This window comes from Pinus tabuliformis, chromosome 7 (genome assembly GCF_031772625.1).
Source record: "Pinus tabuliformis cultivar Carrire ecotype Pingquan chromosome 7, CPIR1, whole genome shotgun sequence".
Classification (NCBI taxonomy): domain Eukaryota; kingdom Viridiplantae; phylum Streptophyta; class Pinopsida; order Pinales; family Pinaceae; genus Pinus; species Pinus tabuliformis.
This window is the reverse complement of record NC_142293.1, coordinates 1,802,628,124-1,802,650,852: the sequence shown is the minus strand read 5'-3', so window position 1 is coordinate 1,802,650,852 and position 22,729 is coordinate 1,802,628,124. Positions and strand designations below refer to the sequence as shown.

General features: G+C 40.7%; 1 protein-coding gene across 1 annotated transcript in view; it reads left to right on the top strand.

Moving 5' to 3' along the window:
* LOC149255559 (uncharacterized) overlaps window positions 1-21,916 on the top strand; it is a 161,269-nt gene extending 139,353 nt beyond the window's left edge. Inside the window, exon 8 of the mRNA XM_089457248.1 lies at window positions 21,820-21,916. Within this exon, the coding sequence (XP_089313374.1) occupies window positions 21,820-21,902 (83 nt within the window). The 3' untranslated portion in view covers window positions 21,903-21,916. The remainder of the gene's footprint in view (window positions 1-21,819) is intronic.
* Window positions 21,917-22,729: the final 813 nt, after the last annotated feature.

Sequence of the window (22,729 nt, the reverse complement as noted above, 5' to 3'; positions counted from 1 at the left end):
GGTCCTAGACCAGTCTCAACCAACCCAAAGTCAGCGTCGTATTGGGTACCACCCTACCATTGGTCCCAGACCAGTATCATCAGTCTCAAAGTGTGTACCATTGGTCCCAGACCAGTCTCAACCAACCCGAAGTTAGCGTCATAGAATGTACCACTCTTATTGGTCCGAGACCAGTCCTCCACTGACCTGAAGTCAGTCTCAGAGTATGTACCACTGGTCCCAGACCAGTCTCAACCGACCCGAAGTCAACGTCATAGTAGGTACTGTTAGTGTCGGTCTTGAGCCCTCCATCGGTAATCAATAGCTCTTTGCATATGCATAGGTAAGTGTCTCATTAGTGTCAGTTTTGCATCCCGCTAGGCATGCCATAAAACTGAATGGAGGGCTGGTCTTTGTTCCCTTCTTGGCTTTGCTGGATCAAGTCATACCACAATGAAATTGAGTCATACTTGTTTTTGTTTTTGTCTTGAGGTCCCATGGTCTAGGTCTAGGGTTTTAAGTCAAAAATCACTGCAAGGTCATGAGTCCAAACCCGGTGAGTGCCCAGCAAGCCAGAAGGAGGTATGTACATCTGTTTCAATGTTATTTTCATCAGCTACAGGTCATTTAATGTCTTGGATTTAAAAACCCTGTTTTTTAAGTCCAAGGTCATGAGAAATTTGTAAAAATAAAGAAATTTTCAAAAGTTTTCAAAAGTGCCGGCAACAACCCTGGTTCCTTCGCCACAGCCCATCAGATGGTCAACCTGCAAAAAGAACGGAGCTGAAAACACTCAAAAGATCAATTTCAGGCAAAGTGAAACTTAAAAAACAGTGTTAAAATGAATGTCAAAACATACAACATTATAAAGTGGGTTTGATGATTTAATTTTTTCTAATGTGGACCTATAAAGATTAAAAAATCCCTCTTCATGGCCTCATTATGCATTTGCAAACTTGCAAGACACAAGAGAGAGCAAAGGAAGGCGATTTTGCAGCAATTTCGGTCATTTCCTGGGGAGCGACCACTCGAAATAGAGGTGCGACCAGTTGGGCGGGGTGCGACCATTCAGCGCCGCTCCCACAGTGCGATTTCAGAACTGGTGCGACCACTCAGTGAGGTGCGACCACCCGAGCCTGGGGTGCGACCACTCGAGCTGGGTTTGCCAGAAAACCACCTAATCACTTAAATCGCTCTCCCAACTGCCAAATCGACCAGGTAGGCTCTAAATTCATCCATGATGACAAGGAATGATTGAATGATGATATGTCTAATGGTTTTCTCCTTTAAGATTTGCAAGAGAAATGGTGAATTTAGCTGTTGTTAATGTAGGCAAATATGCTAGGGTTTGTGTGTTTTCTCAAGGTTAAATCCTTTTTATCCCATCCTTGTTTCCTTTTAAATTAAATTCACAAATGTTGCTACATGTTTATCTTTTATTTCACTTATTTCATTTGCAAGAAATACAAAGTTTTCCATCCCATATTCCTACAAAATCTATCCCTCCCCAAATCCCTTCACAAAACCCTAATGCCCTTCATATTCCAAACAAACCCTAAATGCCCTTCCCACTTCCCACAGCAAACAAACTAAATGGACCAACAGCAAGGAAACAAAACAAAAGAATAAAAAAAAAATATATAAAAAAAAATTGATGTGAAAAGACAAATAGCAATATTATGCCAAAATGACAAAGTATGAAAAGAGAGATATTGCTGTGTATAAAAAGAGGCAGGCTGCTGTTATGACATTCATAAAAAACAAAAGAAAAATTTAAAATTGCAGCTGTATATATTTAGAAAGCTGTGGTTTTGGTCTACAAAATTATGTTGCTGTGCTTCCCAAAAACAAACCCTGTTTTCCCTTTTTATCATTCCCTTTTGAAGTTGTCAATCTCCTTTTGACAAAAATACAAATGAAGCCCTCTTTCCCCTGCAACCAAATGTATATGAATCCCTTTCAAATAACAGTTTGCTTCATGATGTACATTAAAGGACACATTGAAGGACAAAAACTCAAATGAATAACGTGGTCTCATACCTCCCCCTGTTGAAATATATGTTCTTTCCCTCAGTCACCTATCATACATGTTTTCCCTTATGATAAAATCCTAATAAGGTATTTCGTTGCAAATGATTTCCTGAAAGATGAGATGATATGTTAACATTTTGTGAAATATCCCTAAAAATCCCTGTTTTTATTTCCCATTCCTTATTAAAAATCCCTCCCCTAACATTTTCCTTATGATTTTTTCCCCCTTGAAAACAACATACTTCTCAGCATTTTGCAGGCAGAGGCGGCAGTTCTATTTATCTTTCAGCTTGCTCATCTTGTTCCAAAACCATGTCAGACACCGAGAGTTATGAGCCAGGTGATGATCATTCATCATCTACAGAGGTGGAGGTACAGCAGAGGCTTCCTAAGAAAGGTGGTCACCATAGGAGACAGGAACCTACTTCTTTCGCAGCATTGCAGGCTTGTCCTTTGGCAATGAATGGTTTTCGGTACATGTCATGTTTTCAGTTCTGTGAGAGGCTTGCTCAGATTCAGCATCATAGCGAGTTGGCACGTTTATTTGTTTTGCACCTTCATGATGGGCAGGTCACTCTTGCAGGGGTGAATTTTGTACTATCTCCAGAGATGATTTCAGAGGCTACCGGGATACCGAATGTGGGAGAGGTGTGGCTCAAGCGCAAATTGCTGGATTTTGTCTATTTTGAGCCATATGTTCGGCCAGCATTTGTGAGTCATTTGTCAGGAGTCTTCCCTTTCAGATTCCTCCGGGCGGAGTATGCTTCGATCATGAGGCTTATCATGCAGTACTTTACATGTGAGGGAAGATTTTCACAGATCTTCTCTTGTCACATTCGCATGTTGATGCACTTTACCAGAGTGAGGATGATGAACATCCCGGTTTACTTCTTTCATGACATTCAGAGGATGTCATCCGTGTTTCAGAGGCAGACCCCAGCCCAGCAGCATAGGAGTTTGTGCCATCATGGTCTCATTCAGCTTGTTGTTTCTTATCAGTTGAGGCAGCAGGGCATTTCATGGGCAGACTTCATTTCTCATGAGGTCTTTACAGCGCCATCACAGTCACAGCGAGAGCCAGAGCCTATTCATGAGGTGGGAGGTCCATCACACCAGCCCGAGATTATTGTTCCGAGACATGTGGCTTCTTCACCTCGGGTCACCTATCAGAGAGGTCATAGGACCTTATTTGCAGCAGCTCGACGAGTATTTTCTCCACAGCAGGTGGAAGGGGTCTCGTCATCTTCTTCAGATCAGCGAGTGTTATCTCCACACCAGGTGGAAGGGGCCTCGCATTCTTCATCAGCAGAGGCAGTACGGGAGGGCAAGCAGCCCATGATTGAGGATGAGAGAGCTGGCGATACACGTCATGATTCCATTGATTTTGATGCTCATTCTCCTCCAGATTTTTATGAGCTTATCAGACAGAGAGAGGAGGAGAACCTCGTGTTGCAGCGGAAGCTCGAAATGGCTCAATGGACCATCACTTATCTAGAACAGCGCACCAAACAATTAGAAGAAGAAAAAGAACTTGATGAGCTATGGAGGATCCGCAATGATCGAACTTTGAACCGTAGGAGGCCCGGTGACCCATTGCCTGCTGACCGGGAGTCCATGCTTATCAGTGTGAATGCACACTTGGAGAGATTGTTGGAGAAGGCAAATCGTGACAAAGAGCTGCTACGCAACATGAAAACACACTATTGGGCAAGATTGCATGTTTGCAAGGCTAAAATGAAAATTCTCCGAAGGAAGCTGTCAGAGGCCCAGAAGAAGAAGAAAAGGACAAACCCACTCCGTATCTTGGCTGAGGCGTCCCTCACTCACCATGGTGCTCATTAGCCTTCATCCAGCATCAAAATCTGAAAATTTTGAGAATTTTGGAGCATTTTGCAAATTTTTGGTAAAATTACAGGTTTTTCCCGTGGAATGGTCTCACCCCGGGTGAGACCATTTTGGAGGACTGCTCGGAATTTTGAAAACTTGGCATTTTTGGAAAGGGCATGCAAAGAGAAAAATTACCAATACTTGGGAGAAGCCTGATTTTGAGATTTGAGCCTCCAAAAGCTCAAAATACATCAAAATTTTGACTTTCTGCCCACTTTTTGAGTTGCAGAAAGTGACCTTGGGAGAATTGACTTTTGAGGGGTCAAATCAACTCCAAATCCAGAAATTCCACTTGGGATGGAAAGTAGACAGACCAAGCTTTCCAATGAGCCATCTTGCACCTGATTTGGACCAGTGGAACCCACTCAAAAGTTTCTGCAAAAAGGTGCGACCACTCGAGCCAGAGGTGCGACCACTCAGGCAAAATTTGCTAGTTTTTGACCTGTTCGGCCAACAAAGCACTGTTTTCACTTTGGTTGACTATTTGGGCATGTAAATGATGGATTCTTGTGTAAATGTCATGGCATTAGATACTTTTACTCTTCTTTACCACTTCTAGAAGCTTCTTTGATGTAAATAGTGAATATTTAATGCATAGATAGGCTTCCTAAGTTTTAGAGGTAAGTTGTTGAGCTGGCCTATTATCTAGTGACTGATTTAGAATTAGTTGCAACAGCTCGCTGAGCTCGACCCCTAGAGGTGGGGAAAGGAGTTAGATGGTCTATATTATGCTCTCTCTTTCTCATTTTCATGGTTGGACTCTTGTGGGAAAAAGCTTTATTGTATATTGTACATCTATCTCTGCAATTTAAGGAAAAGGAAGGCCAGGGTTTTGCAGACATCATTGTGGATTCTTGTGGATTGTTGTGTTGATGGTGTGTTCTCTACATGTTCTTGTAAGTTTGTTTATGTATTCCACATCTCTCTTTTGCTTCTAATTGGACAGATGAAGTGGTAAAGTTTGAATTCATGCTTTGACATGCTCAGCTTTTTAGTTTGTTCAATATTTATGTTTTCTACTGTCTAGAGAGGATTCAAAATGGTTGTTTGCCCTCTTTAGCTCCTTCTCTATCATCCCTGATCATCCATCTCAGATTAAGGCATCAGCGCTCACTCCTACCTTGCCCCAAAGATCCCCCTGCAAAAACTGTGCTCAATCCCCACACCCTGAATTGCACTCCCTCCAATTGCCACCAAAAACCCCAAAAATCATTAAATCAACCCCCTTATCAATTTACTAGCCTAAAATCTTTATTCTTAATTGGTCAGCCTAATCATATTGAAAGATTTATCAAATCTGACCCGAGAGAGCCTTCTCATACCTCGTAGGGCTAGCTACGAGGTGAAATGGTTTGAGGTAGCCTTGAGAGTTTGTCTATCTCAGCCTAGGTGAATTCCAAGCGCTAACAGGTACAACTCCTACAACTGGTCCCAGACCAGTATCATTGATCCCAGATCAATGAAGGTCATCCTAGCATAGGGAGTATGGTAGATATAGCGATGCGTCCATCGGTACTACTATGGTTCCTATCCTCATTTCCCTGCTCATTGATCAGATGAGAGGTACTTCCCATGAGTCCCAGACTGCATGGGTAGGATGCTTTGACAGGAAAACTTAATCAATCTTGTCCTCATAGGAGAACTTATCATCTTGCTACACAATCGCCATGGAGAACACATCATCCAGACCTCACAGGAGAACTAATCATCCTGCTACATAATCGTCATGGAGAACACATCATCCAGACCTCACAGGAGAACTAATCATCCTGCTACATAATCGTCATGGAGAACACATCATCCAGACCTCACAGGAGAATTAATCATCCTGCTACATAATCGTCATGGAGAACACATCATCCAGACCTCATAGGAGAACTAATCATCCTGCTACATAATCATCATGGAGAACACATCATCCAAACCTCACAGGAGAACTAATCATCCTGCTACATAATCGTCATGGAGAACACATCATCCAGACCTCACAGGAGAACTAATCATCCTGCTACATAATCGTCATGGAGAACACATCATCCAGATCTCACAGGAGAACTAATCATCCTGCTACATAATCGTCATGGAGAACACATCATCCAGACCTCACAGGAGAACTAATCATCCTGCTACATAATCATCATGGAGAACACATCATCCAGACCTCACAGGAGAACTAATCATCCTGCTACATAATCGTATCCAAACAGCTCACTGAAGAGCTTTCGTAACTAGACTGCCTCTTAGGTAGCCATGCTAGCAGTAATATGTTCTGCCTCGGAGGTGCTCAAAGCCACCAACTTCTGCTTCCTGCTCATCCAGGATATTGAAGCAAATCCGAAGGAGAACCAGCACTAAGAAGTGCTCTAGTGATCCTCCGCACTGCCTGCCCACTCAGCATTTGAAATATTTCGGTAGTGTATCTCAATCCATGAGAGATTGTGCCCTGAAGATATCTCAGAAGATTCTAGGCATCAATCCAGTGAAGCTCAACCAAATATGAGCTCACCCTACTAACTGCAAAACATATGTGCGGACGGAGGTTCACCAAGAACATCAATGCAAATGAGTTTATGAAACTTAGAGGCATTTCCCAAATCTGGTCCGATATCACTACCATATAACTTCTGAAAGTTAAGATCCTCGAGGTAGTCACAGGCTTGCAGTTTATCTTTCCACATTTAGAATCCAACTCCCTCTGTCTTCTACAAATGAGAGGGTCTACACCTGTCAGACATAAATGCCGGTATGAGAGGTCTATCATCCACAACCTTCGAGTAATGGTTTGGATCGGTTTCACTCCTAGTGAATCTCATCTTCATCAGACAGCTATCAATCCTCTCATACTATGCTCGAGGTGTTTTGCTTCAAGCCATAGAGGGCTTTCTTCCACCTGTATACATGAGATTCCCGATCATGAATCTCAAACTCCTCGGGTTGTTCCAAACCTGTGGACTTGCTGCATGAGGGGAATGGTCCCCCTCATAAGATTTTCCTTCGGTACATTTCAGACATGTACCTTCATGCTCTTTTTGAATTCAGGCATCCCTTTCCATCGATGAGTGCCACCCTGTAACCTTTGACTTCCATTGCTGAAATGGACACTAGGTTCTTCTTGCGATCAGGTACATAAAAGAGATTCTGTAAATGAATTGAGTTACCCCCATTCAGTTGAGGGATAACATTCCCAACATCCTTTCCGGGATAGGTGGCATCGGCTCCAAGTATAATCCCACGATTGTTTCCATCTCTACCAAATTAGAGAGTGTACCCATCTATCCGATGAAGTGCCTTGAAGCACTACAATAAATAAGCCAGATTCCCAAAGGATCCAAAGGAGAGGGCTAATATAAGATAACACTTCTTTATCTTATTAGAAACAACATTTGATTCTTCATACCTGGGGTTCCTTGCTTTCTTTGAAGACTCGACCATTTCTCCTTGATGAACTGTATTACCTGTCATTCCCTTGACCCTGGAATGATTTGTTTATCTTCATCAAGAGAAGTGTCTCTGCCATTCAGACACTCCTTCGCATAATGGCCGAACTTATTGTAACCAAGGCATCTGTCTTTCCTTCCACCCTTAGATCCGAACTTCCCAATGAAGTGATCTTTAGGTATGCCATCAGAACCTTCCCTTGCGCCATTCTGATAGCATTCTCTTCTTTGACTTCACCGTGGGTGAATTATGAGGAACCCATTGATCCTTTTGTCTTGTCCCAACTGTCTTCGGTGATTGCTTCTTTCACTCTTGCTTGGGCATTGTCTTCACCTCAGCTCTGATACCATGTTAATTTTGGGAATGTTCTATGTTAGAGCAATTTATTTTAATTTTCCAATATCTTTTCCAGATTAGAAATCACATCAACATTAAAGTAAACTGCAGATAGAACATAAATATAAATCGCAGTAGACAAGCCAAGACACAAGATGTGGCGCTAGCCAGGGACAAACCCCACAATGTGGGGAAACCCTTGATCAATTCTTCTTTTATGTTCTTCAAAATTCAGCAGAGAAAGAGAGAGAGAGATAGTACATTTACAATAGAAGTCAACACTTTGACTTTTGATATCTGCATGAGATCAATTGAAGACATATAGCTTCAACTGGTTCTCTAAGGTGACTCCTCCACCTATCATAGTGCTGCCTCTCGTTCATTTGCAACACATAACCATGTGGCACCATGCTGTACTGTCACATGTGTTGAACATTGATGATTGAGCTGCTCCCATCTTCATGCTGCATCTTCCATGGTCTTATTCATCTTCAAGCCGCCCATGTTCATGATCTCATTCATTATCATACTGCCCATGCTCATATCATCATGCATCATTATGCTGCCCATGCTCATATCATCATGCTGCTCATGATATCATTATGCTGCCCATGATCTCATATCATCATGCTGCTCATAATGCTGCTCATACATCATGCTGCTCATGATATCATTATGCTGCCCATGATCTCATACATCATGCTGCTCATAATGCTGCCCATACATCATGCTGCTCATGATGTCATAATTCTGCCCATGCATCATGCTACTCATAATGCTGCCCATGCATCATGCTGCTCATAATGCTGCCCATACATCATTCTTTAGTTCATATATATATCAGCCTTAGCTGCTTGCTATGGCTTGCAGCCTAGCAAAGCAGCTAGGCTATAGTTCCAAAATCCTCTACACAAACATGCTGTCATCAGCTTCCTTGCACACAGTCCTATCATGCCCAAATAGTCCTTGAATATGTCACGCTGTCACCTACAGCAATGTGACATTATGACACCTGTTTAGATGACTGTAATAGGTCTCTTTGCTGCTCTTAGATATCTCCATTGACTGTGAATTAGGTGTCTCCATTGACCTGCTTGGACAGCGTATATGTGCCTCCATTAATGACTGCGTTTAGGGCTGTTGACATCATCTTGAACAGCGTATAAGTGACTGCATTTAGGTCTCCATGAACAGCGTATAAATCCCAGCGTATAAGGTCTCCATGGACTGTGTATACGTGCCTCCTTTGCTGCATAAAAACCTTTGTTGGCTGTGGCCTAGGGCATCCTTAAATGTGGTGGTTAGGTCTCTCCTTTAGGACTGTGTATGGAGCCTTCTAGGACAGCGGATTAGGGCATTCAATCTGTGTCTTGAATCTTTCCTTTACTGCGGCAAGATCTCACTCAACTGCAGCTAGGATCCTCTCCTTCATGACTGTAATTTAGGGCTGTGTATATGGCCTTCACCTTCACTGCATTTAGGGCATCATCCAGTGTATATTTTAGGTGTCCCTCCTCCAAAAACCCAAGACGTGGAGAGGAGGAGAACACATGAAGATGTGTGTTACAAATGATTTCAAGTCCACTATATTTATACTAAAACGTAGACGATGAATAGACATGACTATTGGGCTTCTGAGCCTACTCAAGTTGTTGGTCGGCTTGATAATAATTCCATAATCAAAATTAATTCATATCTCCATAAATACTTATCGGAATCGGATGATATTTAGATCAATCCTACACCTCTCGATGAGAGGGATCCAATAAAAATATCAGCTGCCATAAATAAGCTGACCCAAATGGAGTTTGGCCCTAATTGCCATTTTTAACATAGGACGAACAAAAGACAACACAAACAACCTGACAAGTACCTAGCATTGGTGGCTCAAGTTGCAGAAGCTTCCAACTTTCAGGAGGTCGCACGACATCAAGTGTGGGTAGATGCCATGGTAGAAGAGTATAGCTCTATCATGATGAATGATGTTTGGGAGGTAGTGCCAAGGCCAAAAGACAGATTAGTTGTAGATTCTAGATGGATCTACAGAATCAAATTTGCTGCAGACTACAATGTGGAAAAGTACAAGGCTAGGTTCATGGCAAAGGGGTATGCACAAAAAGAAGGGATAGATTATGAGGATACTTTTGCCCCAGTTGCCAGATACATTTCTATCCAGTCATTTATATCCCTGGCAACTTATATGGGATGGCAGATTCACCAGATGGACATCAAGACATCCTCCTTTAATGGGGTGATAGAAGAAGAAGTGTACATAGAACAATCAAAGGGCTTTGAGGCTCATGAGAGGTGCACTCATGTGTGCAGACTGAAGAAAGCTCTATACAGACTGAAGAAGGCTCCTAGGACATGGCATGGTAGGATTAATAGCTACTTGCAGCAGATGGGATTCGACAAGAGTGACCCAGATCCAAACCTTTACTATTTAATGGTAGATAATGAGCCACTCATTCTAATTTTATATGTGGATGATCTCTTCTTGACAGTATCATCAGGGCTCATAGAGGACTGCAAGAGGAACCTGGCAGCAGAGTTTGACATGAAGGGTTTGGGGTTGATGCACTATTTCCTAGGATTGGAAGTGTGGCAAAAGGATGAGGAGATCTTCCTTGGGCAAGAAAGATACGCTACAGATATTCTGAAGAGGTTCAAAATGCAAGATTGTAGACCCATGTCTACGCCCATGTTCACCAACTGGAAGAAGATAGATGCATCAGATGATAAGGATGTCGATCCCACCTTGTATAGACAACTTATTGGGTCTCTCATGTATTTGGTCAACACTAGGCCAGATATTTGCTTCATAGTCAATACCCTAAGTCAGTTCATGGTAGAGCCGAAGAGGGTACATTGGGCAACAACGAGGCATATTATGAGGTATATTTGCAGTACAGTCGAGTATGAGTTGAGATATACTCGAGGGGATGATGCCAGACTTTGTGGGTACACAGATGCAGATTGGGCAGATAGTTTAGTGGAGAGGGAAAGTACCTCAGTGTACTGCTTCAATGTTGGATTAGGGATGGCTTCTTGGTGTAGCAGGAAGCAAAAGTCAGTAGCACTGAGCTCTGCAGAAGCAGAGTCTATGGCAGCCAACAAAACTGCATGCGAAGCTATATGGCTTCAGAAGCTACTAGTAATCTTGTTCAAGCAAAGGATGGAGGCGGCCGATGTCTACTATGATAATCAGAGTTGCATAAAGCTCTCTGAGAATCTAGTGTTTCATGATAGGTCAAAGCACATCGATATTTGGTGTCATTTCATCAGAGATTGTGTACAACGTGGAGCAATCCAGTTACAATATGTTCCCACAGAAGAGCAGGTTGTAGATATACTCACGAAAGCTCTAGGGAGAGCTAAGTTCGTCTATTTTAGGGAATGCATGGGTATGGTGGAGAACTTGTTTCAGTAGCAGGGACATGTTACTTTGGATGATTCTCAGTTGCAAATGTTGCAGTTGCAACAACAACAGATGAAAGGGAGTTGTAGTGCAAAAACAGTGTTGGAAGCAGCATGGCAATGTCAACAACACAGATGCAACATATATCAGAGTTGCGTAGTGATTGGTGGGTAGTAGCAGCCAGACATCAACAGTGTGACAGGAGATGATGCAGAGACAAGGTGTTGTGATATGGAATGCAGCACTAGAACACATTTGATTTGAAATGATTATAAACTAAATACTGATGTAGAATTGATTAACCATTAATGATTTGAATGTTAGTTGAAGCATGGAAACTGAGGAAAAACTGCTTGAAAGGAACACTTTACAACAACTGATTAAACATAAAATCGATGCATAACAGAAGTGCAAACAGTAAAAACACAACGATACCAGACAACAAATTGATGACGGAGTTCATCCCTGATGGACTACGTCTTCGGGTCCGCTTTCAAGATGGGCGACCGTTTTTATTAGGAATGAGAAGAAAGGAGTCGATTACACAGTGATTTAGTCAAACTGAACTTGCACATAGGCATTCTGACCTCTGTCATCAGATAGCCCTCTGAACCAGCTTTCCAACGTTGCTTACGGTTTCCAAAACCGACCTCGGATGCTCCTGAAACACTGAAAACAAAATTGCCTATGTCCTCCAGAATCTGCATACAAAAATAAAAAACCACTCTCTCCTTGATCAATGAAGAGAAATTCTGCATTTATAGGCCTGAAGATGCATGGAAACCACCTCTGATTGCATTTGAGGTGAATGAGTTGACTTGAAGGTTTGCCATTATGCCATAGAGACACCTAGGGCTTTGTTACAAGGTGGTCGAATTAGTTTTTTAACAAAATTGTTTTGAAAAACCCAAAATAGACTTTATAATATCCTGGAAACCATTAGTGGCCAGCTAACCGGGTGGAGGAGCGCTGACGGCACATGTGAACAGGTGCCTGGCTCGCGGTTTGGATGCTGACGGTTCCGTTGACCAAGCTCTGACGGTTTCGGTTTGAGTGTTCACATGTTAACTGCCTGCCGGTTCATCCTCCGCAGTTTGCTCCGACGGTCACGGTTGGTGGTGCTCCCTATGGTTACCTGTAACTGTTCACATGTCCCGGTTCCCGCTACGGTATGGGTCTCCTCTGCTTGCTCATATGACACGGTCTCGACACGGTTAACTTTGCGGTTAGGGGACTGTGTATTTAATTTATAATGTTTTTAAATGTTTAAACATTGAAATAGGCCGAGAGCTTAGGTTTAGGACTTTATAACTAGGGGTTTAGGTTTATTAACACATAGTGTTAGGTTTAGGGTTTTGAATGCATGGATTTAGGTGTAACTTAGGTTTTAGATGTAATAGGCATAGGTTTATGACTTAAGTGTAGATTAGGGTTTAGTACATGAAACTTTACCAACCCTTTACACTCTTTCGTCACTAAGCGACATTAGCGACATTTATCGCATGATGACATACCAAAACATTGAATCGACACTGGAAGATGACCATATCAACCCTTTGCCACGACGACACCCATGTCGACACCACATCCTGCGAGTCAAACGACAAAACACACATGTCGTCAACCAATCCTGGTGGAACTGTTGATGAACACAAGTCGACAGCCAGGCGCAAACCCATATCAACTGAACGCCATGAACACTATGAACATTACCTGAACAACCTGATCCAAAACCAACACTATCGCAACTAAAATGAAGCGACGACGACACTGAATACTGATGATGACACTTGAACCCCTGTGCAATTGAATCAATAGATCCTCCTGGATCATTCCTCTCCACTTGAAAGCTTTTGGACCACAAAAGTTTAACTAAACAAATAGTCGATGAGGGTAGAACTCCCTCTCTTTCCACCTTGACCTAATGATGTACCAATACATTCGATCAATCACCTGCAAGTGATGAGCTTGATGATGCTAACCATGGCACCTTTTGAGTCGGTGACCTGTTTCTTTCATTCGCAGTATGAACAACTTGCGACGATGGGCAAACAACCTGTTATCAACATGGCAATTGAATTCTTTCCACGAAGAATCATGAGTTAGTTATTCAAAAACATCTTTGAAAATAGTATTTGTAGAACTTTGTTCAATACATCTGATGGGTATTAACAATCTACTTTCCGGAATAACTGAAATATTCAAAAACTCCTTTGATTTTGACTTCATATCAATTGCTTGACTTGATTTTCTTTCCTATTGACTGATTACTAAGTGAACTTGCTACACATAACTCATCCCGTTGTGATGTAAAGACTGCTGCAACTTAGTTTGACTTTGAAAGTATCTAAGTAACTGTTGATTTAGTTGAATCATTATTTCTTTTTCTATTAACTGATATCTCCATTGGTTAACACTTTCACTTAATGCATTAGTTTTCAAATCATGATAAGGAAACTTTAGATCTGCTTTCGAAAATGCTTTGTCATGAAAACTTATAGACTTCCTCTCCACTTGAAAAGAGGCTTCATTACTTTTTAAAGCATGAAATGATGATGCAATACCAAAGAAATGTAACACTGACTTTCCCCAATACTAACCTGCACCCTTGGAACTGAAAATAAACATACCAACTGAAACAAGTCCCTGATTAGACTCACATGTACCATTCCCTGCAATACATTGCTGATGATGATAGTTTCTAGAATTCAGTTGAATGAATGAATTGAGAGTCATTCTGTCTTTAAGAAGATGTTCATAGGACATTAAATGTATCTCATGTTGCTTATCCTGTTTATGAATAAGATTTCTTGGAAAAGAATTAACCACCTTGACCAATTGATCTATAAACTGAATCTCGCATTCCAAACAATCATCCTTATGTTGTTCCTTAATAAACATGAGTACATATTTACTTGAACTTATTAACTGCTTAACTTGATTTGTAACAATTAAATCCAAGTTTGATTTGACTTTATGTGCCCTAATAATAAATTCAACCCCTTCTTTCTTTAGGTGATATTTATGTTCTCTTCTGTAAAACACTACATCTCTATCATAAAGATAAGGACTTCCTAAGACAACTCCACATATGTCTACTGGGATCACATCTAACTCCACTTCATCAATGTACTTAGATGTAATTGCAAATTTTAACCGACACTGCTTTGTGACATGTATCTGAGTTGATTTGTTAATCCAACCTAATGGGTATGGTCTTGGATGATTCTGTGTATCCAATCCCAATTGATTAACTATATGTCTAGATATTAAATTTGCTTGCGATCCACTGTCAAACATTGTGTCCATCTTTGTATGCTTAGAAGTTATCCTTATGTGGAAGAGTTCAACTCTTTTATCCTCATGTGAAGGATTTATGTTTGAAGAAGATACAATAGTTTTCGAACTTGAACTAGTATCAGAAGTTTTACCTATTGTAACCATGGTGGTTATCCTCCTTTCATCACCTGAATTTGAACCCAGATCTTGCTAGACTGCTATAATGGCGTTTTTTTCATCCTTCGCCTTAAGGAACTTTTTGGGCTTAATTTTTGGATGAAGTTTCCAACACTTTGATTCATCATGACCGATTCTCTGGCAATGAGAACAAGTAGGCCTTTCCTTCTAAACGATTGTTGATTTCTTTCTCTTCGAAATGTTCTTCCCCTTACTGTCACTGGAATCTTTGGTTTCCAACTCTTTGGATGACTGAGATGAAAACTTGAATGGTCTGCCACCTGATTCAATATGTATGGCTTGAACACACACCTCATCAAAATCATCAGGATTAAACATCAATAAAGTATGCTGCAAATATGAATGTAAACTGCCGATGTATTTTAACAAAGTTTCACATGTATCTAATGAAATACCAAGCGCCAATGCTTTCTTTCTGAACTCCTGAGTAAACTCCTGAACACTCTGCCCTTTACCTTGCCTCAAATGCTGCCAATCAATAACAGCTTGCTGCATGTATCCTAAAGGATAGAACTGTTTCCTAAGAGCTTTTAAAAACTTAGACCATGACGAGATGACTTTTCCTTTATGCTTTACATCTATCTGAGTTTTACTTTCCCACCAGATTAAAGTTGTTCCCCCCATTCTAAGTGTAGCTAACTGAATTTTAGTTTTATCGCTAGAAATGTTCTGAATGCGACAATACACTTCTAACTGCTTTATCTAGTTATCTAGCTTTTCAGGATTCATTTCGCCATCATAAACAGGTAACTCAAATTTAACATCAAGTTTCAAAAGAGATGTTTTCTTAGGTTTCTTTTCTGTTTCAGATTTTGCACTGGAAGAAGAAGAAGAAGAGGATGATGGAGATGATGGAGGTGAAGGTGGTTTATCAGCCTTGCCTTTACCTTTGTCCTTCTTCGATGCCTTTGAAGAAGATGCATCTCTCGCCTTCTTGTCTTCGTACAATTCTCCCAACATTTGCTGCATAGTTAAGAACACTTGCTGAAATTGTTCTTCACTCATCTTAGTTTTAGTGTTTTCACCTGCATCAGGTCTTGACATGGTCGATTTCTGAACGACTTGTCGCTTTCCAATCTCTGGATTGATCTGCTCAAGGATTCCTTCTCCTCGTTGCGACTTTGACCTGGTTAACATTCAATGGCACATTCTACAAACGCAACCTGCTCTGATACCAAATTATATGATCTGAAATGATCATAAACTAAATACTGATGTAGAATTGATTAACCATTAATGATTTGAATGTTAGCTGAAGCACACAAACTAAGGAAAAACTGCTTGAAAAGAACACTTTACGACAGTTGATTAAACATAAAATTGATGCATAATAGAAGTGAAAATAGTAAAAACACATCGATACTAGACAACAAATTGATGACGGAGTTCGTCCCTGATGGATTACGTCTCCGGGTCCGCTTTCAAGATGGGCGACCGTTTTTATTAGGAATGAGAAGAAAGGAGTCGATTACATAGTGATTTAGTTAGAATGAATTTGTACACAGGCAATTTTGACCTTTATCATTAGATAGTTCTCTGAACCAGTTTTCCAATGCTACTTACGGTTTCCAAAACCGACCTCGGATGCTCCCGAAACATTGAAAACAAAATCGCCTATGTCCTCCAGAATCTGCATACAAAAGTCAAAAACCACTCTCCTGATCAATGAAGAGAAATTCTGCCTTTATAGGCCTGAAGATGCATTGAAACCACCTCTGACTGCATTTGAGGTGAATGAGCTAACTTGAAGGTTTGCCATTATGTCATAGAGACACCTAGGGCTTTGTTACAAGGTGGTCGAATTATTTTTTTAACAAAATTGTTTTGAAAAACCCAAAATAGACTTTATAATATCCTGGAAACCGTTAGCGGCCAGCTAACCGGGTGGAGGAACGCTGACAGCGCATGTGAATAGGTGCTTGGCTCGTGGTTTGGATGCCGACGGTTCCGTTGACCAAGCTCCGACGGTTCCGGTTTGAGTGTTCACATGTTAACTGCCTGCCGGTTTATCCTCCGCAGTTTGCTCCGACGGTCACGGTTGGCGGTGCTCCCTACGGTTACCTGTAATTGTTCACATGTCCCGGTTCCCGCTACGGTATGGGTCCACGGTTAGCTGCTAACCCCACTGACTAACACTCTTACCTGGTCACATGTTCGGACCTCCGACACGGTTTAGTCTATGGTCAAGTGATTGTTAACTGACTGTGATTTACAGTGACGGTCTCCTCAGCTTGCTCATATGACACGGCCCCGACGCGGTTAGGGCATTGTGTATTTAATTTATAATGTTTTTAAATGTTTAAACATTGAAATAGGCCGAGAGCTTAGGTTTAGGACTTTATAACTAGGGGTTTAGGTTTATTAACACATAGTGTTAAGTTTAGGGTTTTGAATGCATGGATTTAGGTGTAACTTAGGTTTTAGATGTAATAGACAGGTTTATGACTGAAGTGTAGATTAGGGTTTAGTACATGAAACTTTACCAACCCTTTACACTGTTTCGTCAATAAACGACATTAGTGACATTTGTCGCATGATGACATACCAAAACACTGAATCGACACTAGATGATGACCATACCAACTCTTTGCCACGACGACACCCATGTCGACACCACATCCTGCGAATCAAACGACAAAACACACATGTCGTCGACCAATCCCGGCGGAATTGTCGATGAACACAAGTCGATAGCCAGGCGCAAACTCATATCAACTGAACGCCATGAACACTATGAACATTACCTAAACAACCTGATCCACAACCAACATTGTCGCAACTAAACTGAAGAGACGACGACACTGAATACTGATGACGACTCTTGAACACCTGTGCAATTGAATCAACAGATCCTCCTAGATCAACATTCCTCGCTAAGAGGGAGTGTTAGTTTTTGTAGATCGGATGTGATCTAGCCACAAAATTTGGTGGAGAGACTAGAATACATGAGATCTCCAAAACCTAGAATATTTTTTCGGAAATTCTGCCTAGAAGTGTCTCAATTAGATTATTAACCATTTTTAAAATATTTTCCAAGTCTAAACTTAGGGAATATGGTTAATTAATTAGTATTGATTGAGATAAGGTGAGAATCATCTAGAAACTCACACGGATCAATCCAAAATGATCCTAGGGATCGATTATGTTTTCATCTTGGTTGTTGGTGCGCCAATAGTGGATTATAAGAGGAGGTCGATGTGGTGATGAAGAACACACTAGTGCAGATACTCAATTGCCCAGGCAGTTTGATTTTCTCAGTAGCAATAGCTTAGCACAGAAGATAGAGCCAGAGGGTGAGTAGCAGGTGGAAGAGGAGGGTAGCAGCATTCCGGGAGGAAGGTTTACAGTCTCCGGAAGAGGCAAAGGAAGGAAGGCCGAAATTCTCAAGGGCTAGCGTAAGCTCTGCGCAAAGGGTGAAATCTTTAGAATAAATCAGATACAATATATATAAGGCTCCAACCTGTTGCCAAGCGCCAACTTGGACTTTTTGTGAGGCTCCAACCTACAGGGCACCAACCTTGGATTTAGGAGCACCAACTCCAAGGACACCAATCCTTCCAGTTTTGAGGCACCAACCCCAAGGGCTCCGACCCTATCTTGTCAAGGCACCAACCTTGGATTTAGGAGCACCAACTCCAAGGACACCAATCCTTCCAATTCTGAGGCACCAACCCCAAGGGCTCCGACCCTATCTTGTCAAGATATGTTTGGTAGTAATTCTCTGCTCCCAAAATCTTCTTCACTGAGTTTTGTCAATCTACAGCTTTACTGTAGTCTCCATGCTACATCATTAATGACAACCTATCTTCATATGAAGGAGTCTTCACAACTCTTCATATTGCCCACACAGAGTCTGCAAAGTTACCTCATGATGATTTCAAATAGCCATCATGATCTCCAATAATGTCTCCAAGATCTGTTGATGCTTTTCAACAAGACATCTTTGATAAGTTGCACTAAGCCTCAATGTTTGCACAAAAAAAAACAATTCTCTGTTTCAACCCGTTGTTCTATTTGCCGCGGTAAGTGCTTCAGGAGTGACTGCTTCTCACTGTTCTTAGTGTTGTAATACTTACTTCCAAGGATCATACTCACAAATACTTCAATACTAGTGTAGTCTATTGCTCCCTTCAAACGATGACAGATCAAACCTTATTTCGCTTCACTAAATTGTTCTTCTGAGTTACGATCTGTACTTCTCACTTTAATTCATCACAGGTTCAAGCCTTTCAAAGATTAACCCATTCAACAGAGTCGCCTGACGTTCGGCTTCCTTCTTTCTCATTTGATCTTTCAGTTTCCACTTTCGTTTGCTCGACCTTTGGCTTCCTTTTTCGCTCACTCGACCTTCGGCTTCCACTTTAGTTTGCTTGACCTTTGGCTTCCTTTTTCGTATGCTAATTCACGTTCACGAGTTGTGAATTGTCCTTCTTCTCTGTGATAGATGCTCGAAATTCGTTACCTGAAGTGAAGCGTTTCAACTTGTATATATATGAGTTTCACCAATGACCAAAGGACACGTCTATTAGAGGGATGCCGACTTGTATATTAAAAATATATCGGAGAATCTTTTATCCATAGAATTGATTACTCACGGAAATCATATAAGAGCTACTATACCCACATGGAGGTCCCCACATGCCACATCATCACCTTTAATCCCAGAATCGCAATTTCATGAGAATCGGAGTCATTCCTTTAATCCCGCAATCACAACTTCATAAAAATCAGAGGTTTTACAAGTGTGCACATGCTCTGTCTTCCGATGGAGCGGATGCGATATTTAATGAACTGTTTTTAATGAATCCATCGGGTCCACAATATTATCACAATCGACAGTTTGACATTCCTTTGAACTTTGTGATTACTGCAGATGCGATATTTAATTAAGCCATGCTATAATGGTGCAATGGGTCCACAATGCTATTGCAATCGGTGGTTTAGGGTGACAACCCTTTATGATTTGTGTAACTTCCGATACCCGGACGCGATACTACATAAAGGTGTATTTTAATGGAGCTGTCGTGTCCGCAGTAATATCGCAATCGGTGTTTTAACGTGACATCCTTTAAGACTTTGCGATATGACAATTCTGATAGGCGGATGCGATGTTTCTTTAAGGTGAATTGTAATGGTCCCGTGGGTCCGTATATATATCGCAATCGCAGATTTTGAGTGTGACATTCCTTTGCATTACATAACTTCTGATGCGGCAGTTCCAGTATGGCGGATGTGATATAACAAGTGAGCGTGTTCTATTGGAGCAGTTGGGTCCACAGCTCAAATCGCAATCGGGGAATTCGAGTGGTAACAGATAATAAAGCTGCCGATATAATTCCTTCGATAACACTGTTAACTCCTCCATTATGCTAGCTCCTCCAATATTTCATGCGATATCTTTGATATGGCTCTTACTCTTGGCTTGGCTTTCCTGTGGCTTCTCTATGATTTCCGATGGCTACTCTTTGATGGCTCTTGTTCTTGTCTTCCAATGGCTTCCCTGATGGCTTTCCTCCTTGGCTTCTTGCTCCTGTTACTTCACGGATCTGCTTCTCCTTGGCTTTCCTCCTTGGGTCTATTGCTTCTATTATGTCTGTATATATATATTCATTCCATATGTTGTATTCAGTCCTTGGGTCCTTCATGGGCAACATTATGATCACAAGAATTTTCCATCACAAACACTGCCATATTGACATCAATGACAACCTTGATTAACAGAAATACTTTGCTCTAAGCATAGAACATACCTAAAATTAACAAATTATGATTACAATTGTGGCTTCGCTCCTTTTAAAACAATTCGAATGGCTAAATTTGGCAAATTATATTTTAGGAATTGATTTTGTGATTGATGAGTTAACTGAGTTGAACTAACTCATGCAACTTGTCTCATCTCAATTCTAGAACTTGAGATTCGGGCTCTCGTCCTTTTCCCAAATTTAACTCGCACTAGAAGACAAGAAACTCGACCTTTCACTTTTGCACATTAGTTAAGTGCTTCATAACTCTTCCTAACTCTTAGGAACTCATCCTAATTTATAGGGACTTATCCTATATCTTAGGAATTCATCCTAACTTATAGGAACTAGCTCCCAACTTATAGGAATTGATTCCTAACTTATAGGAATTCGAGCATGCTAGGGAAGAACTTGTTGAGGTTCCTTTAATTAAGTCACAAATCAAGGAACCTTTTTCGCTACTATTTTCAACAAGATCAACACTGATTTACAGATCCAAGAAGGAGACATCCCTAGTGGTTCTATCACGCATTTGATGATGTTCTCTTGGATGAGATTCCTAAACTGGGGGAACAGGGATAGTTGTTGCAAAATAGAGGTAATGAATCTGATTCTTGCAATTATGCTTTACTTGCTAATATTCAACATTGCTTTGAATCTCATGAAGAAGCCAAAGGACAACCAGAATGGGAGAAAGCTATGCAAGTTGAATATGACGTCTTGATGAAAAATCAACTTTGGGTGTTGGAGCAATTAAAAATCCTTTCGGTGCAAAAGGGAATATAAGGTCAAGTACTAGGAAGATTGTACACTTGACAAATGCAAAGCAAGGCAGTTCATGAAGGGCTTTTCACAACATGAAGGGATAGATTACGAGGAGACCTTCACTCCAACTGTCAAGATGATGATGTTCAGATTATTGCTTGTTCTTGCTGCTCATTCAGCTTAGACTATTTATCAAATGGATGTTAAAAGTGCCTTCCTGAATGGTCATTTGGAGGAAGAGGTTTGTACATATCATCCTCAAGATTTTCAAGTTCTTGGAAAAGAACTTATGGTATGCCAATTGCATAAGGGTCTAAATGGTCTCAAACAGGCACCAAGAGCTTGGTACATCAAAATTGACAAACATTTGTAGGATAATGGATTTAGAAGAAGCTTTTTGATTGAAATCTCTACATCAAAAGTAGGGATGGTGATGTAGTGATATTGGTAATAAATGTAAATTTTGTTGTCATTACAGGTAGTGAGGTTGGAGAAATTACAAAGGCAAAACCTGAATTATGTTTTGCTTCTATTGTGTTTAGTACTTATTTAAATTATTCTCTGTTTTTGTATTTTTAAAGACTTGAATTAGGCTAGCTGAGATATAGAAGGTCCCCAGTTTAGTTTATAATATTCACTTGTTTATCTAGTTTCTGTCAATTCTTGTTCGTGCTGCATGTACTTTTCCAATGTATTATGTTCTTGATAATGTCAAATCTGAAAGATAAAAAATGTTTGTATTTCTAGAGGTCTCTGGGATGCATTTGATGCCAATCACATCGCAAGGATGGCGAGAGCTGGCATTCTTGATATCAAAGGGAAAGTTGTGAACTCACCACATTCAGTGTGCTTTTAAGTTGGGCACCAGGATTTGGGAGTCTTGTTTAGAGTAGTCATAATATGTATGAGTTTTTGGGCTAAATCTACTACTCTATAAGAGACAATATCAAGATAAGATAATTTTATGTCCACAAGTCACCAGAGTATCCACAAAAGTCACCAGTTTTCTGCCTTAAAGGGAATCAATGAGAATTATTAGGTATGAAAATAGTAGTTTCTTTCATTCCTTTTAAGGCACTATTGTTTGTTTAATAGAATATTTGTGTAATCAAATGGTGGTCTTGTAATCTAATTTCTTAATCTTGTAAATATTTGCACTGGTACCATCTTCTAGCCATCTGAATAGATAAAAAAACTCCAACGTATTGTCATTTGTATATTGATGATGAGACTTGATGAGATATGAAACTTTTATTAGAATGCAATATCTTTTTTTTTCCTGCTTTTGAAAAAAATTGTACCTTGTAGTTTCATTCATGCTCACTGAAAGATACATCATACAATCATACATTTCTTGCATGAAGCAGTGGCGTGAGTTTTCCCTCCTAACATAGGCAAGAAGAGCCAACAAGTTGGCTTTGGTGTCCATTCATAGCCAATGAAACATACATCAACATAAAAGATAAATGCTCATGGCCGAGGAGATGCATGAACGACCAAGCACCTAAAAGGCTATGAAGACTGCCCAGAACAGTCAATAGCAGGAACAAAACATTCAAGCAAATTTAAATAAACTTACCGTTGAATTGCATATTGTAGTATAGTTCAGATCAGTCATATTATCAAGAAGACAAATACACACTGTTTTCTCATTTGT